This window comes from Mustela nigripes, chromosome 16, assembly GCF_022355385.1.
Source record: "Mustela nigripes isolate SB6536 chromosome 16, MUSNIG.SB6536, whole genome shotgun sequence".
NCBI classification, from domain to species: Eukaryota; Metazoa; Chordata; class Mammalia; order Carnivora; family Mustelidae; genus Mustela; species Mustela nigripes.
In genome coordinates this window covers 11351010-11369154 of record NC_081572.1, presented here as the reverse complement: position 1 = coordinate 11369154, position 18145 = coordinate 11351010, and the positions used below count along the sequence as shown (strand labels likewise).

The 18145-nt window shown below is 49.8% G+C and overlaps 2 protein-coding genes across 8 annotated transcripts in view; one reads left to right on the top strand and one right to left on the bottom strand.

The window, feature by feature from the left end:
- Positions 1 to 16654, bottom strand: SLC16A6 (solute carrier family 16 member 6). Of its 2 annotated transcripts, XM_059381116.1 has the most exons (6): positions 16478 to 16654; positions 9532 to 9770; positions 6976 to 7119; positions 5441 to 5569; positions 2228 to 3043; positions 1 to 1109 (listed from the first exon to the last, which is right to left on the bottom strand). In XM_059381116.1, exons 2-6 carry the CDS (start codon positions 9761 to 9763, stop codon positions 859 to 861), a joined length of 1572 nt encoding a protein of 523 aa, XP_059237099.1. In that variant the 5' UTR covers positions 9764 to 9770; positions 16478 to 16654; the 3' UTR covers positions 1 to 858. The 2 variants fall into 2 exon arrangements, with proteins under 2 accessions (XP_059237099.1, XP_059237098.1); XM_059381115.1 differs by lacking the exon at positions 16478 to 16654 and having other exon boundaries at positions 9532 to 10361.
- Positions 1 to 18145, top strand: part of ARSG (arylsulfatase G) — a 101562-nt gene that overhangs the window by 5588 nt on the left and 77829 nt on the right. The gene's annotated exons all lie outside the window — the stretch shown is intronic.

Sequence of the window (18145 nt, the reverse complement as noted above, 5' to 3'; positions counted from 1 at the left end):
GGTCTCAGATTTTATTTCTTTTGATTAATCATCCTAGAATAACTTAATAATAAATAGTGGTTTAAATTAAAGACACTACAGTCACATATTTCTAAGTAATTGAAAGCAACAGGAAACACATTTTTGAATGTCATTCTCTATCTTCGGTGTTGAAATACTTCTGGTAATGACTGGCCATAAAAAGAAGTGGTAATCTTCACATTGATGAAGTAAGTTCAAGTTATGGATCTTTTTTTTTTTTTAAATTTCTGTTTATTCACCAAATGTTTGGTCTTAAACTATACTTCATTCCCATGGAATATTTGAAAAACGGAGAGGCCACAGTTGGCGAACGGAGACCTCAGTGTTTTCCAAGGGGGTGTTAAAGTAATTTGCTCATATTTCCAAAAATGAGAAAAATTTTTAAATGATTTAAGTTTTGTTTGTTTGTCTGTTTTGAGTGGCCAATTTCATCTCAGTGATCTGGGCTAATTGTCCTTTTGTAAGCGAGCTGTGTATCACACTCAAGAGCTCTTAAAACCACTTTACCATTTCGCGTCACTATTTTAAAACCAGAATGTGAGCCATAGGGTCCTTCTTTGTATCTCTCGGCTGCTCCTGCATACAACCAGACATATGTACAGAAGAGTGCTCGGTGGTTTTTGTTTTGGCTTAAGAAACAATGGAACGGGAAAACTTAAAAGCGAAAAAAAAAAAAAAAAGGATGTTGGTGGTATTCTCGTGTACGTTCCCTTTAAAATGTAGCTTTAAAAGTGGGGAGAGCCGATAGCCCCTGTACCTCCCTGTGCCCCCCACCCCCCGCCACCCCGTCCACCTGCCTCCGGGCCAGCGGGGTGGCGGCCCTGCCCGGGGAGCCTGTCACACTGGCTCCGTTTTCACGTGACCTTTATGCTCATTTTTCCCAAGGTCCATTTCCAGAAAGTCTTCAGGTATGTCTTGTAAAGCTTTCCCACGAGGACTCTCTGCCTGTCCTTCACCCGCAGGGTGACCCTGGCACAGTCCCGTTTTACACGGTCTCACGAGCGCGAGGCACACGGCAGCCACGGCCATGCCGGCGGCGCACGAGTAGAAGGCGCGGCTGTAGATCTTGCTCTGGTCCACCAGCAGCCCTGAGGGGGAACAGTCACAGCTGTTAGCAACGCGGGCACAGTCCCTCGCTCACCCAGGCTCCCCTCAAGTGCAGAAGCTTCTCCGTGCCTTTGCCTCCCTCTGTTTTATCTGGGTTTCCGAAAGAAACAGGAGCGGTGATGGTGGGCAGCTTTTCTGGCCTGGGGAGAAGAATCAGTCGGGACCAATAGAGCGGAGGCCACGGGGTTGCTAGCCTGTTCCTCACGGGCTAATCTGTCCTCGTACAGAACAAAACTTGGGACAGTTAGATGCCTTTTTTTTTTTTTTTTAAGATTTTATTTATTTATTTGTGAGACAGTAAGCATGAGTGGTGGGGAGGGGCGTGGGGGGCTGGGGAGAGAGAGAGAGAAGCAGATTCCTCCTCGCCAACCAGGGAACCCGACACGGGGCTCGATCCCAGGACCCAGAGATTGTGACCTGAGCCGCAGGCAGACGCCTCGCCGACGAAGCCACCCAGCGGCCCCTGCATGCTTCTTTGAAAAGGAAATATTTCAAAGAGAAGAAAGAGCCTTATTATTTTCCCTTGGGTTCACTTCAGGGATCTTTTAAAAGGTGGGAAGATTTCTCCTGTAACAACATTTGAGGACCTATGTCAGGGCTAAGGTATGAAGCACACTCAAGTCCTTCCTACAAGAAATATTGTGTAGAAATGAATTAAGGATCTGCAGAATACGTTCTGTGCCCACTGGCCTCACACCCTTCCTTAGAAGGGCAGATGACTTACTGAAGCCCCTCGGTGCTGCTGTTCCAAAGTCAGGGGCGGTGGGGGATACGCGGACGGGTGACCTCTGGCACAGCTAAGGCAAGACGGTAGCAAAAAAACAACCCGGGGCAGCCTGGACTGCAGATGTGGGTTCTAATCCCGACCCTGTCACTCATTTACCATATAACTCTTGGCTGACACGCTGTGACCTTCCATTTCCTCATCTATAACTCATGACTCGCTCAGGTCATCTCTAATCCCTCCAGCTCTGAAATTCGATGGGACTATAAAAAGCAGCCTTTTCTTTTTTTCTTTTTTTAAGACTGTAACAAGAAGCAAGCACAATTCATCAGGCAAGAGTAGCCAAGGGTTATGTCTTTTACGTATTTAAATTACCTGCAAGGGGTGGTCCGGCCAGGCCTGCTATGCTCTGAATGAAGACATACACTCCAGCAGCAGAAGACATCCTCTCGATTCCCACGACGTCGTCTTCGGCGAGCAGTGGAATGTGGGTTCCCCCAACTGTTCCAACCATGAACCCAAAAAAGATGCTACATGACATGAGACCCCAGAACTCGGCGGCGAAAGTGAAGGCAAACAGAGACACCATCAGCAAGACGACGCAGATGAGCTCGATGTAGATCTTGCGGATGGGCTCCCGGCTGAGCACACAGCCGGCTCCGATCCTTCCGAAAACTTCGGCGATGGCCATCGTGGATAACAGAAAAGCAGCCCGCTCCTGCTCAATGCCCAGGCTGATGCCCAAGGGGATGATGTACAGGGAAGGCGCGAAGAACCCCAGCGTGGCAAACAGACCGAACAACGCGTAACAGATAAAACTTCTGTCTTTCAAGATTGAGAAGTCTAACAAAGGGGCTGTCTGGTGGCTTGGCTTGGAGCCCGTCCCCACGAGGACCTGCTGTGTGTCGCCCTTCGGTCCCAGTTCTGTGTTGGCGTCACTAGGCACATTTTTCGGTGAGGTAGTTAGTTCTACTCCTGAGTCAATGGAGTCTATTGAGGTGCGTGTTTTCTCATTCTCGAGCATATACTGCACTTCTTTCCGACCCTCGTGGGCGGCTGCTTTCGGGGACCCGGGTCCTCGTATGACAATTGGTCTCAGCAGCGCCCCGCAGACGACGATGTTGAGCTGCAGCAGGCCCACGAAGAGGAGGCTGTACCTCCAGCCGATACTGTCCTTCAGCGCCGTGATCGCTTGGGTGAGGGGGGCGGAGAGGAAGCAGAACTGAAGGTCAGAACCCGACTCAAGGCCCCGGGAGAAAACAGCGAGCCGGCATGGGGATTCAGACTTAGGACCGCCGTAGGAATGTACTGGGCCGTGCAAACGCAGCCCACCTGCCCTGTACGCTTTATCCTCACAGCCGATGCTCTCAGGAATGAGGGAAGGAGAAAACAGGCGCAGGGATGGTCAACTATAGAGCAATGCTCAGAGGCCGAGGCCCCCAGGAGAGCTTTGGAGGGTGCGTTTTGCCGGTGGCAGCGGAAGATGTGAAATCAGTTGGTGACCTACTTGCAGGTTGGGTGAGCAGCAGCCCGCAGGCCCAACCCGGGCCGCTGCCCGTCTCTGATCATAAAGCCACCCCTGGGTGCAGCCATGCTCCTTGGGCTGATGCACCGAGTAGCAGCTTCTGAGCTGGGACCACAAATCAGGGCTTCTGACAGCTCCTCATGGTCCCGCGAAAGCCCACAGTATTTGCTGTCTAGCCTTTTAAAAATAGAATTTCCCACCTCTGAGCTTGATCACTGTCCCTGCACTCCTGCGATCCTTGGTCGTGTCGGGTTAAGTAAAAGGATAAACGCACACTCCCAAGAGCTCCTGGTTATCCCAGAATTTAACGATGCCAGGGTTCTAGGGTTTCTGCTTACAGACTGTCCCTTATACCTGAGTCCCGCTCCTTCCTACCAGGAAGCTGGGTCCTCGGCTGCTGGACACGGTTGGTGGGGGGTGGGGGGTGGTAGGGGTGATGGCCACAGGAAGCCTAGAGCCCCACAGTGATAATCAAACAACACAGGCCTCACAAGACCCTGAAAATATCTCATAATCAACCCTGAAAGGTTGAAAGATATTCAGTAGAATTTTATTATAGTCTAATTCTTTGAGAGCATGTCTACGAAGATATACTAAGCTGGTTATCCAGGAGATAGGCTTAGCAAGGCGGCCCCACATTCCTTGTGGGGGAGCATTTATTTTATAGCATGTTTTTATACTTCCCACTCCTCCCTCATGTGGGAAACTTCCAATTGCAAAATACTTTAGGCTTGGGTATTGTTATTATTATTATTATTTCGTATTTATTTATTTACTTATTTTAAGTAGGCTCCATGCCCAACGTGGGGCTTGAACTCACAACCCAGAGATCAAGAGTCCCAGGCTGTACCCACTGAGCCAGCCAGGTGCCCCTAGGCTTGGGGGTGTGGAGAAGCTGTATGCTCATCTGGCAAAAATTGGGTGTAATTTTCCTTTCTCTATTTCGCATGTCTTGAGGGCCTACCGGGACCCAGGGAGATGGCCCGTGCTAAGGAACAAAGGCGACCAAGAGACAAGATACGGTTTCTACCCTCAGAGGGCATTCACGAGCACTGATGCTCCCCTTGACGTGTTATTGTGAAAAATTTTATGTGGACAGTAAAGTGGAGAGTGCCTGCCTGCCCTTCGCCTGAGTTCGATAATTAACATGTCCTCTCTCTCTGCCCGTCTTCCGATACATTTATATGCATACACACATTCAGTTTTCTGAACTACGTGAAAAGCTTCAGACATTAGGACTTGTCACCCCTAAATACTTCAACATTATCTCCTTTGAACAAAGCATCTGTCTACTGACACATTCTGAAGAAATGGCAGAGTGAGAAATGAATCTGGGTCTCCAAGGTTAACTGTCTACTACTCTTTAGAGAGTAATTCACCTCCTGATGTGTTGAAGTAGCAAAAAAAAAAAAAAAAAAAAGAAAAAGAAAAACTAGTGATAAAAATTTTGCTGGGAAGGTGCCTGGGTGGCTCAGTCAGTTAAGCGTCCGACTTTTGATTTTGGCCCCCATCATGAGCTCAGGGTCGTGAGATCGAGCCCCGTGTCTGGCTGGCCCTGGATCCTGCTCGAAATTCTCCCTCTCCCTCTGCCCCTTCCTCCTCATGCGCGGGCATGTCTGCGTGTGCTGTCTCTCTCTCTCTCAAAAATAAATGAATAAATTTTTCTTTTTTTTGCTGTGAGATTACCCACTCACAGATAACAAAACTATTAGCATATATTAAATCCACGCTGAATGTGGTTCTTTAAAGGAAGGAGAGAAATCACAGTATGAATGACCTCAGATCCTCACAGCATTTATTTTGCAACGGAGGTTTCAAACCTTCCCACTGAGTATGTGTCTTGCGTCTTCCTATTTATGTCAACTCGGATTAGTATTAATGGCGTCTGAAATCCTAAAACGGGATTAGGGAGGACAGATCCTATAAACGCGCTGGAGGACAGAAGGCAAATAACCTCTCCCTGTGCACAGAGTTCAAGTCCCCCCTCCGCCGCCCGTTGGCGGGAGCTCCCCAGCGGCTGCCCCCAGCCCAGAGGCCCCCATGGACGACTGCGGTCCGCCTACCTGGGGCGAAAGCAAACATCGCGAAGCATTCTCCCGTGGAAGCAACTGCAGTGACCATGGAGCGCTTCTTGTCAAAGTACTGAGATAAGATGGTGACAGTTGGTAGGAAGCTAAAGCAGTATCCCAAACCTGGAAGAAAGCCAGGGGGAGCAGTCAGAGCCCCGCACCGACTGATCCCAGAAGGATGCATTCCAAGAGTCGGGATTTTTGGGTTTCTTTTTGTTTTAATATTTAATTCAACGTACGCATGTATGTATGCACTTTAGGGATCTCTTCGTTTTATTTATTTATTTTTTAAATATTCTGTGCCATGTCAAAAAGACATTTTTGGTTTCCCAAAAGATTATGTGCCAACAAGGACTTTGGTCACAATGCATGACGATTTGACAATGATACCAAAGAAGTTAACAACCAGGCAATCTAATCTCTTGGCAATCCAAAGAGTCCATTTCTGAAATAATTCCTGGGCAAAAGGGGAAATAGAAGCTGCCATTATAAGCTATTTGGTGGGGCAGGAGGCATTTATTCTTTTAAATCCTAAGTTCTGGGAGCCAAGAATTTCATTCTGGAAAAAGGTGCTGTAGCAAAAAGTTAAGCAAAATAAAATAGGTTTCATTAGAGGTCTAGAGAAGCGATAACCATTGTTTGGGGATGCTAGGAGAATAAACTGTTTTCTGTCCCCCCCCCCCATTTTTTGGCATTAAAACAATTTCTATAATTCATAACGGACAGACTGTTATCGAATACAATTTTAAAAGAAGACTCATATTTGGAAATAAATGAGGTTTGTTAAGTGCAGAAATATAGGAAAAGTGAAAATCTTCACAATATACGTATATCATCATAAGTAACACGCGGACTCCTTTCAAAGGGAAAAAAAGGTTTCTTGCTGCGCTCTCCGCTATGCCCCAGAAGCCTCACATGCCCATTGTGGAAATACCCGATAAAGAAATTCACATTTTTCTTTGTGGAAATGATGCCTTTTGGCTGCAAACTCATGCAAGAGAGAAGTTCTCTTTCTCATGGGTAAATTTTTTTTAAAGATTATATTTACTTATTTGACACAGAGAGAGATCACAAGTAGGCAGAGAGGCAAAGAGAGAGGGGAAATCAGGCTCCCCGCTGAGCAGAGAGCCCGATGCGGGACTCGATCCCAGGACCCTGAGATCATGACCTGAGCCGAAGGCAGCGGCTTAACCCACTGAGCCACCCAGGCACCCCTCAGGGGTAAATTTTACACGAGGCTTATAATTCCTCAATTGGACAGTTGACCCAAAAATTCTTTGGGTTTCTTAAAGTTTTTTAAATTTTTAAAAAACCCTTCAAAAACTCCGCGGCACTAAGAGGAGTTTCCCGTATCCCCTGGAGTCCATCCATCTTGGTTCAGAACCACTGATCGGGGACACTATTAACTTCGAAGAAAAAAAAAAAGAGAGAAAGGGAGACAGAAGGACTCTTGGGGCTGGACCCCTCCTCCCCCTTCCTTGTTCTTCTGATTGGGTATTTGAACTTGCGAGCCCAGGAGCAGCCCTTACCGGAGACGACGCCGATCGAGATATACATGTGGTAGAGCTCCCGGGAGAAGGAGGCCGTCACCATTCCTGTGCTGACAAGCAGGCCCCCGGCCACCACCACCAGACGGTGTCCGAAACGGGTGCTCAGGACAGCAGAGAGGGGAGCTGCAGATAAGGACCATAATGTGATATTTTATTTTTTATGTTACGATTTTATTTTATTTTATTAGAAAGAGAGCGAGCGAGAGAACAGGGGGAGGGACGGAGGGAGAAGGAGAGCGAATTCTCAAGCAGATGCTGCCCTGAGTACGGAGCAGACCTGGGGCTCGATCCCACCACCCCGAGATCAGGACCTGAGCTGAAAGCAAGAATCAAACCTCAACCGACGGAGCCACCCAGAGGCCTCCGTAATGTGACACTTTAACTCCAAAGGCAGAAGCATTAGCTTTCTTAACATTCCTTTGCTTAGGGCAAAGGAGCCTGGTGGCTCCATCGGTTGTGTGTCTGCCTTCAGCTCAGGTCATGATCCCAGGGTCCTGGGATGGAGCCCCCTGTGGGGCTCCCTACTCAGCGGGGAGTCTGCTTCTCCCTCTCTCTGCCTCCCTCTGCCCCCCCCCCCCCCCCCTACGCCCCCCGTGTGGTTTTTCCCCCCCTCCCCAAATAAATTAAAAAAAAAAAAAAAAGATTCTTTCTCTTAAGTCTTGAACATGGAGAGATGATGTGTTGTCAATATATAATGCATTTTACACAATGCTTATAATTGCTCAATTGGACAGTTGACCCCAAAATTCTTTGGGTTTCTTAAAGGGAAAGCCAGACTAACAGTACAAAACTTATAGCGATATTTTTTGATAAAAGTGACATGAACTCCCCATGAGCACCTATAAAGTTAGATATGCATTTAATGTCTGTTATTCTGCCATAAACATGGGCTTTCCCTTGATGGCTTGAATTGTTTCCTTTTGCTGTAGTCACTGCTTTGGATTCCTTTTGAAAAAAGCTCCAATTGGGGTCAGTTTCTAGCTCAGTTTCATCGGACTTTTCTGAAAATGGTATGAAAGTCCCTGAATTCTCCGTTGAACACCCCAAAAGGAGGACAGCCGTGGGATAAATAATTCAGAGTGGCCGATCAATTGTCATTCATTGAGCTTCTCTGATCCCTGCAGAACATTTAAGTCTGACAAATCGTTTCCCAGTGATACGTTACTCGGGCTGACCCTGATGCTGACTGGAATATACAGAGATGAGGGAACCCTTGAGAATTGGGTAAAAGAGCAACACGGCACATGCCGGATAGAGGAGGGAAAAAAAGGAGTAAATCTTGTTGGGGTTGGTGCATGTAAATCTCATGTTAGTAGAATATAAACCGATATTGAACACAGCTCATAATGAAACCACTCTTGTCAGTTTTAGGTGGCTTGTTGGCTCAAAGCATAAACTACTATAATTATAGCATTTAGGAGATCTATTTTCTGGGATAATAGTATTAACTGGAAATTTCTTGTTGACCGTATTGTTGTTTTTGGTTATAAAAGAGCTCAAAGCAAAGCTTTGGACATTTTCTTTTTATATGGATGACCAAAGGTAAAATTTTAAATTCTAATTCACTTATCACTCCAAGAAAGTCAACTTTCTGCAACTAAAACATTAAGTATCTTAATACTCAGTGAAACCAGAACGAGGAACCCTTCTGTAAAGCTTGCAAGACAGAATATTAGGTGTTGTAAGATAAGTTTGTTACTCGGTAGGGAAGGACAGGGGAGCCGCCTCTTTAAGACATTGTATGGCTGAAAATTAATTAGAATTAAAGAAAGAAAACTTAAGAGGTAAGAGCTCCATTGGCAGGATATTAAAGTCAAGGAAGTATAAGGTCAGCCCCACTGGCTATCCGAGGGGAGTCCAGTGGCCGTGTTTTCTTGGAAGCCCTCAGTGTGGCCCCTGGCAGACGGAGGGACCATCATGAGAATCAGGCCTGTAGGGGACTCAGGGAGAAGGAGCGTGTTACAAGTTCTCAAACCCCATTTTCTCCAGTGCTGTTGGACGTGGGAGTCCTGAATGGTGGCTAGCCAGTGTTAGGGAAGCAAGTGTCTGGAATTCATCCCTCTGGATGAGGTTTGTCACTTTACATCAGACGCTCTTTCATACCCCTCGTTCTTCCTCACGTACCCACATTTCACGTGCCTAGCCTGTTTGCCAGACATGTTTTTACGAGACCAGGGCCTAGGACACCACGTACTTTTGCTGTTGCTTCTTTGGAAAATGACTCTACAGGATAGGGGTTTACTGCTGGCCTCAAAGTCATCTACCGTGTCCTAAGAGTGTGCATACAGCAGGTGTTTAATGTATGCGTGTATACACTGAAGGTCATCAGGGTGGCAAATCAGGCCCTTTCTTTCGGCATCTCTTGTTTCTCGCCATCCCCAAGCTCCTGAAAACCTTATGACTTATTTGAGGCTAGAAAGGGCCCGCAGGTCATCGAAGGAAATGCTTCAGAAACAGGATGGGTACCATTACGTAGTTAAGCCAATGAAAACCGACGCATGGTTACATGTTGCTTAAACAGGAAGAGGTACTAACCTGTAAATGTTAAGACAAATACACATATTGATATGACCCAGGAGATCCTGCTGTTAGATTCATCAAAACTGTCCATTAAGTCATTGAAGAAGACGCCAAATGACTTGACGATGCCGTACGTAAAGACTTCAACGAAGAAAAAAGACACAGCTACCACCCAGCCCCATCCTCCATCAGGCACTTGAGTATAAACATTGGCTGTGGAACAAAGCTGTGATGTCTTTTGGGTCATTCTTAATCTGAAATTAAAAAAAAAAAAAAAAAAAAAAAAAAAAGCAGAAACTCAGACCAGCAATAGCATGAGGGTCACTCTGCTAACCCTTTAGCCAACATTAATAGACAAGAACTACTTACCACATTTCTTAGGGTGGTGAATATTTAAAAAACATGCAGTTACTATAAAGTCTTTGGGTAACAATAACATATTTATTTTACGGTCACAGCTGGGAAGTGTTACTTCCAAATTATTTTATATTAGTATTATCTGTGGAGTCCCCAAAGAATCTGGAAGCAAGACTTTCCAGCTGTGACAATAAATGGGAAAAACAAGCAAAAGGAATCAGAACAGCATAGGTAGAGGAAGCCCAAAGAACACAGAATGGCCACCAGACCCAAGCACTGATGCTGACCGTGAACTTGAAGACAAGTTAGGAAAAGGAAGCTTGAACTGATCATAAGGCATGTCGATCAGAACTGAAGCCTGGAAACTAGGAGGTTAGTCACTACTGACATTCCGTCTAGCACCTTCTATGGGCAAGTGTTTGGGACATCCTATAGATACCCTACGCGTCTCTGCTTGATGCTACTGGCCATTCAGAGCGTTGATCCCACTTCCCGCTCAGTCAGCAACATTCTGATTATCATCTGGGGTCCCCTGGGGATGTAACTACACCTGAGAACTCTGTCTTCTGGGAGTTTGTTGAGCATGAGGAAGTTCCTCAGAGTTGATCACCATTTGATGTATCAGCAATTGACAAATACCCTAGGATACAGTGGCCAAAGAAAGCACTATAGATTCGTAGGGCCTGGACAGCCAGTTAACCTTGCCAAGTTCCCTCTGACCTCAATACGCTTTTCTGCAACAAACAGCAGAGCCAACAGACCTATGCTCCTAACCCACTAGTAAGGGGAAAGAAACACCGTATTTAACCCCGGAGGGAGGATGGGTGAACTTGACTCTTCCCCCCTGGGTTCTAGCACACCTTTGCAGAGCCCCCTGCAGCGACATGCACTTTGAAACAGTGATATGATATGTTGGCTAATTCAACATAATGAAAAAGTAATTTTTTAAAAGTAAAAGAAAAAAACAAAACAGTGATGGGTTTTTAGCCCAACCCCAAATTAGTATCTTTAATAATACGTGAGTCCCTGGTCTTAGAACACTTATTTAAGACTTCTCTACGATCACACAGTTGTATATAGGTGAGTTTTTCTGGATGCGTGGGTGGCCTTTTCCTGGCTGTAACTTGCCACGTGCGAGTACTAAGGCAGGTTTTACTGATAATGCAGAGGGTGACTGAGAAAATAAGAGGGTACACCCTCCTCTCTCCAGTCGACCTGCCCAGTTCTGGGATTAGGATCTAATATTTAAGAGTTTACTCTGTCCATCTTAAAAAGCAGCAAACCTGACCTAACTTAGTAGCGCTCATCCTCTCGAGGGCGCCATTCCCACCGTAGCCCGGGTCTCTAAAAGGACAGTATATTCACTTTCTGTCCTTTACTGTTAAATATTTGATAGAATGAAATAGGGCATAAGATGCTTAAAAAAAGCTTATGCTCTCTGCGGCAGACCTCTGCGTTTTGATGTGCGTCAGTGTGTCCTTCCTGAGAGCACTTGCAAAGCGGGGGAAGCCAGTTAAATGTCTCAGGGTGTAGGCTGAGCACTGACAGAACAGTTTTGCCACTGGTCTTCCCCAGCATGGAAAGCAGCTGATTTAAGGTGGAAGCGGGGCTGGGGGGAGCTCCCCAACAGGAGGTTTTCACAACGCCCCTCCAGCATCAGACTTCCAAAACTCCCTCCCAAGAGGAGGGCAGCTGCGGCACAGGAGTGAGATAGGGCTGGGCTTGAGATCTAGAAGGCCAAAAATAAAATAAGAAGTACTTTCCAGCAATATGGTCTATCTAGTATTGAGTGTTTATCCTTAGGGAGGGGGGAGGGGGAGGTATTGCGAGCCCACAGTTTAGCTCCTTCTAATCTGTGCCCCCTACCAGGCCATTCATTTGGGTTTTTCCTCTGCAGAGCCCCAGACTCCTTTACCAGCCTAACTGGCTGGCCCCTTGTGTCCCAGTACGATTAATCTCTTTGAAATGCGGCACTGTTAGGACATTTTTCTGCTCCGTCTTTTTCAGTGGTGTTCCTCTTTCTGAAGGACAAATAAAACCCACGGATGAGCCTGGCTTCCAATGCCTTCGTCGCTGGACCCCACCCTCTTTGTAGCCTTCTCACTTCCACTTCTAAGACTTGACTCCGGCCCTGGTCCAGATGGATTCCTCCTTGCCCTGCGGTCCCTAACCATCTAGTGGTTAACCACCAAACCCTCCCCCACCCCCCCGGGGGGGCTGGGTACCTCCTTTACACCTGCCAGGCCCTCCTCCAATCTTGCTTCTAACACGATGCCTCCTCTGACCCACTTCACGCAGGGGCTTCTCTTCCGGAGATCGGTATCCCTTAGTAACGGGATACTGTTTACTCGCATGTTTATCTTATTTGCTCAATTAAATGATAAGCTCAAGGAAAACAAATCCTGGGGCCTTCATCTCTTTGTACCTTCTTCTCCCTCCCCACCTCTAGCCCCTGCACACAGCCAGTATTTAGGTTTTCAGCGAAGTGCCTAGGAGGGGGCCAGGCCCCGTGCTGGGCACCGGGGAGACCCCAGTGAAAGACAGAGGGATGGTCTCTGTCTCTATGGACTTCAGTCTCTGCGGATGGTAAGGACAGGAATCCTAAACCTGAAATGTGTAGTAAAACCATCTGCTGTGTCCTTCCAGAGCTCAGCGTGTGTCTAAAAAGCAGTTAGAAGCGGTAACCAAGTCCAAGGGCCTATTAGCACAGTTGTTCTAACCCGGAAGGGTGTCAGACGACCTTGGGGCTCAGGACCAACCTGAATAAAAACATTAGGATGAAACTGATCCAGGCCCCCAAGAGACAGACTGAAATTTCTCTGTAGCCTAAAACCACTATGGGATCAAGAGACCAGAATCTTTTCATTGGGACTGCATGTAGGACAAGACAGCAGGTCTTGTAATGAGGGGGTTCCTACCCGTCGTCAGAAGGTTCTGGTGATGATGGGTGCCTACCTCACGCCCTCTTTGCCCTTTATGATTTGCGGTTTGGATGTGCAATATCGGAGGGGACCCCAACCACAGGGAGCCCAGTGGGGTTACAATGATGGAATGTTAATGTGGAAAGGGGATTGGGAACTCATTTGTTCATCTCATTGTAAAGTCTTACTCGTTTTGCAAAGGGGGGGAACTAACCCCATGGGAAGGCGCCTGACCTAAACAGTCCAGAATCAGATCCGTCCCCCAGCTGTCTAAGGAACAGCACTTAAAAGGCCTAGAAGGGGGTATCTTAGGTAGGGATTGTGAGGAATGCCTCTCAGAGACAAAAATATCCTTGACCTCCATTAGTACACAGAGGTTGGCCGGGAGGCTCTTGAAGGTTCATACTCTCATATTCAGCACGGAGTTCTGGGAATCTCCTGATTCCTCAGGCCAAACCTGGTGGCCCAGGGAACCTGGGAGTGAGCAGGAAAGTGCAAATTCTAGATGGTTCTTGTGAATGTAGATGAAGAGTAGTTGGACCTTGCTTAGACCTGATCTGTGGTCACTGGGTGGCAGACCTGACTGCTATCACCTGTGGACCTTCTGAACCCCCTCTCGGTGTTTGATTCCTTTGTTTCTGGAAACGTTGCTTTACATTCCTGCTACTCCCCCTGAAGCAAGGTCCCAACAGAACTTTCACTTGCATTGTTAGGTTTCTGGGCAACAGGAGCTTTCTTATTAGCATTACTGGGAACACCATAAAGGGAAGAGGGCACCCCCAAACCCACTCTTCCTCCAAACACTACGCCTCTATCATGCTAAAGTGTCGCATCTCCTGTTATATTTAGCTTTGAAGATAAGACCACAGTCTAGAATCATCCTAGAGTAACCTGGTTTCTGAATGGGATGGGTTTCTGGATGGGAAGCTCTGTGTTTTGCATGTCCCGAGCACCTAGAAGGGTGGTCAGCAGCTCTTTCCAGACCCACGGCCTGGCAGCGCATTCGGACATAGTATGTGCTCAATAAAATTTCCCTCGACAAAGCAGGAGTCTGGGCTTGTCGCTGAAGCAGGGCCTTGCTCTAGCCTTATAAAACCAAGTGGGGAAGTCCCTGCTTGCAGACTACATCCTTCCCTGGACTCCTCTCCTTTTTTGTACATTTATTCATTCAGGAGGCCAACTGGCTGAAAGTGTCCAGCTCCTCAAAGCTAGAAACAAAGGCTTGGATTTTGAACTCAGTTACTTAGGACCCTCTGTGAGTTCCAGAATACGAAACACTGTCTGGTTCGGTTTTTTGGTGATGCGAACTCAGCTTACGGAAAGGGGAATTGGCTTCCTATGGGGGAGGGGTCCTAACTGGTGAGGCATGGGGAGGGGCAGAATCCCTTTGCTCCTTGATTTTCTGCCTTCAGGGGATATTTGCTCTTCGTCTCTGATCTTGCCCTGGCCCAAGAATCTACCATTCCAACACAGCTTTTGAGCCCGACTTGTTCTGAGTTGCACTTCCATTCTTTTTAACTCTTGAGCCCTTTGTGACAAAGCCCATGGGTTTGTCTTGAAGCTCTTGGGCATTATTTGCTGAATATCTGTTTACCATTAACAGGCTGCACAATCTTGGGGAAATCACTTAATCCCTAAATTTCAACATCTGTAAAGGAGGGATTAGACACAGCAGTCTTGAGGGGCTCTCCCAACTGTAAAATTCTACAGCAGGGCTTCCTGGCAGCCAACCTGCCTGGACTCTCCTGTTCCCCCAAAGGACATCCAACGACCAAATACACTGGGCAGTTTGGAGGATTCCCGGGAGTTTTGGTTGTCTTAACTTTAAATCAGTGAGGCTTCCACCAAGGCGTGGAAATCTGCTCTACCTGGGGACTTCACCATGAGTCCGTTTGTTGAGTAAAGATTTGATCTGGGGGCATCTAGAATGCAAAATATCGGATTATTACAGACCGTTGGAGCGTCACTCCAGGGTCAGTTCAGAGCAAAGTTCAAAATGCAGCCTTCGGATTGAAACGTCTGGGATAAGCCAAGGCTCTCCGCAAACGCCCTGCCAATCTCTGTTCTTCTGGAAAGGCGTAGCCTGGAGACAGCAGCTTTGGATAAGTTGTTTTCAGCCCCAGTTGTCAAAACCAGTCTGCATTTAGGTGAAGTTCATCGGAATTCTCTATTTAAAAAGTCCCCAGCCTAACCTGGAGATCTGCCTCAGCAGCTCTGAATCATTGGCTACCCCCGCTACCCCCATTTTACAAGATCATGATGCTGAAACCTGAACCCCTAGTTTAAGTGTCCTCCAAAGGAGTTCCACTGAGGAGGGTCCATTTTTGGAAACCACAGAAGGAAAATTCACAGTTAGTGGTACTCATTAAGACAGAAGGAGCTTTTCCACTTGGCTGCATTGTTTATTCACGAACTGGAACTCTCTATCTTGGCCACCCTTCCCTTAATTATGAGAAGAGGTATTTCTTTATCCCTGGGGCAGGATGTATTGTTGACCCCAAAAATGCCGCGTAATGGTGCTTGGGACATGGAAGGATGCATTGCTTAGAAATTTCAGCCTAAGCACGTGGTAGTTTTTTGCAGACAAGACACTCATTAGGATTTACAAAACAGTAAGATTGCTGAGAAATCTCATTTCCAGTGTAGAAACCCTCTCCTGCAAGAAGGAGCTGGCGCAGAGCGTCTAACAGCACAAGCAAAACCAGCTTCCAGGTTGTCAAGTTGTAATGCTCTTCCCCAGTTGGCTTCGGGGAGCTTTTTTTCTAAGACTTACGCCCCCCGCGTTTGGTGACATTTCCTGTGCCATCTAACAAACTTCTGTCACCTGTCTGCCGGGGGGGGGGGGGGGGGGGGGGGACGGACAGTGGGGGGGGGGGGCGGGTTTCATTTCCAAAAGAAGAGGAAAAAAGAAAAGAAAAGGAAAAAACCCCTGAAGTTAACAACCCATTTCCTCTGCAAAATCACTCTCCGCCACTACGGAACCGCTCAGCCACCCGGGCGCTTCCCTGCGGTGGAAGCCCCAACAGGGAACCTTGGAAGTTGAGCGGGACCAGCCATCAGGCGCTGACAGCTCGGACCGTCAAGGTGTGGGACCCGCGGTCTGCAGGGCAATCCCTGCCTTCCTGCGGGGTCACGTTGGCTGCCCCGGGTGTGTGTGCCAGCTGGGGGCGGAAAGGGGGGCACAGGGATTTCCACTTGCCCTCGCGCTGCCTCAGTGGCCCGCCTGCGCGCGCGCGCGGGAGCCTGGGGAAGGTACCTCTGACATTTCGCTCTTATGACGCGCAGGCAACTTCATGCGGAAAATCCACGCAGGGGTGAGCCGGACCTCCCCACTCACCCGATGGCCTGAAGCCCCTAGCCCGGGGCTTGGGGGGTTGGCACTCCAAACCAAGCCTGCCTCTAGCTATTTTCCGGACCCCAACTGCCAGGGCCACGGGCATTCACTCTCAGCTGCCCACACTGGCTAGAGCGCGTCATCCCGGTGGCCCCGGGCATTCCCAACTGTCAATATTTTTCAGAATAACCTCTCCAAAATGTTAAGATGTGAAGTGGTCTCCTCCCGCCTCCCCCACCAAAATAATCAATCAATCAATCAATTAAGGCTCCCAACACAGATTAAAAAAAAACAACCCCACACCCCACAATCAAACTTTTAAACATGTAAAATAATAAAACCAACTCACCAAGTTAGAAGGGAAGAGAATAAACCCCAAAAGGCTCCCAATAAGGCGGAGGCTTGGCCTCCCCCTCCTTATAAGCCGCTCGGTAACATGAGAAAGGTTTAACCCCTTAAGGCGTGGGCCCGAGCCTACCGCAAATTGGCTCCGGCGGGTGAGCACCGGGCGCCCGGCCCGCAGCGCCCCGGCCCCGGCCCCCCACCCACGGCCGCGCCTTGGGCACCCCGGCCACACCCTCCCCCCCGCCCCCCACCCCGGCCGCCTGCGCCCGGGCCCTGCGTGCTGCTGCCCGCGCCCCGGCCCCGCGTCGCTGCCTATCTCTTATCCTATACCGGCTGCAGCCGGTCTCCGCCGGCCTCGGGGGCGCGCCGCCGCCGACCATGTGCTGCGAGCGATGAGCGCCGCCAAGGAGGGGGCCGGCCTGGCGCGCGCGCGCCGGCCCACGTGGACCGGGGCCGCGCCGGGCGCGCGCCCGCCCGGGGCCCGGGCTGGGGGTCACGGAAGGTAACGGCGTCGCGGTCTGAAGCCAACCGCAGGGTCCCGCGGGGCCACCCCCGCCCCTGCCGCGGGGGTCCCTGGCCCGCCGCCCCGCTCCCCCAACCCGAGCGCGGCCTTGCGCGCCGGCCCGACCGGACCCGGGCGTTTTGCTGCGCCAACCGCGGGGAGCGCGGGCGTGCTCGGGGCGCCTGCACCCTCTCCGCCAGCACCCCTGGCCGGGCGCGCGCGGGGCCCCGGGGCCGCTTCTTTTCCCGCAGCGCCCGGGCGCTCCCACCGCCCAGTCCCACCCGCGCCTGGAGGATCTGGGGATTGGCTGGGGGCGGGCGGGGAGAGGGGCGCCGCGGCTAAACCCGCGCGGTGCTCGCGGCTGCGGCGGCTCCGCGTCCGCCCCGGGCGGAACAGGTTCCTTCCAGTTTGGGTGTGAGCTGCGCGCGCGGCGCCGCGAACCCGGAGTTCCTCCTCCAGCGCCCACTTCCCCCCATTTCGTCAACTCGCGCCTGGTTCCCCTTGTGGGGCCGCGGGGGAGGGAGTGCCGCAGTGAGCCCCAGTCAGCTAGTGGCCCGGCTGCTACGCGTCCCTTGCTTTCCCCCGGGTGCAGCAGCAGCAACAGCAGCATCCGCGTTGCGCGAAAGGGATGTGAGCAGCCGGGCTGAGTCAGCATCCCTGCTCGGGGCGCGCGCGCATCCTCCCTTGCTGGCGTTTGGCGACGTGCACACAGGTGCATGGCTGCCTAATCCGCGGAGAGCCCCCAGGAGGGGAGGCGCCCGGACGTTTAGGGAGTACGTGCCCCTCATCTCGAAGTCCCCGACCCCAAGGTCACCGTGAACTCAGCGGATGAAGCCCGGGAAACCAGTTTATGAGCTTGTCATTGGGGACAAAGCAGTGTGTCCTATCCCCGGCATTTCGGAGCCCGCGGGGGTGCAGACTTGGCTTCCTGGTCTCCACCTCACCTACCCAGGGCCAGTTTGAGACCTGCTCGGAAGCCAAGACCTTATTCTCTGCATTTCCCCGTCGACTTGGATACGGATTGCTCCCTCCACGGGGGGGTTCGAGGAAGTGGTTCTGATGTCAGAAACTCATGAGAGCCTACTTTGGGAGCGCGCGCACGCGGCGGCGCCGCGGGGAGGAGTTGGCAGTTTTGAGTTTTAATAAAAATCCCTTTGCAATCGCCGCCTG

Coding starts and splice junctions, on each gene's coding strand:
- SLC16A6 (XM_059381116.1), bottom strand. CDS start 9,763: ATGACCCAAAAGACATCACAGCTTTGTTCCACAGCCAATGTTTATACT. Junction 7,120..9,531: donor ATTTGTCTTAACATTTACAG/GTTAGTACCTCT, acceptor CCTTATCTGCAG/CTCCCCTCTCTGCTGTCCTG. Junction 3,044..5,440: donor GATGTTTGCTTTCGCCCCAG/GTAGGCGGACCG, acceptor CCCTCACCCAAG/CGATCACGGCGCTGAAGGAC.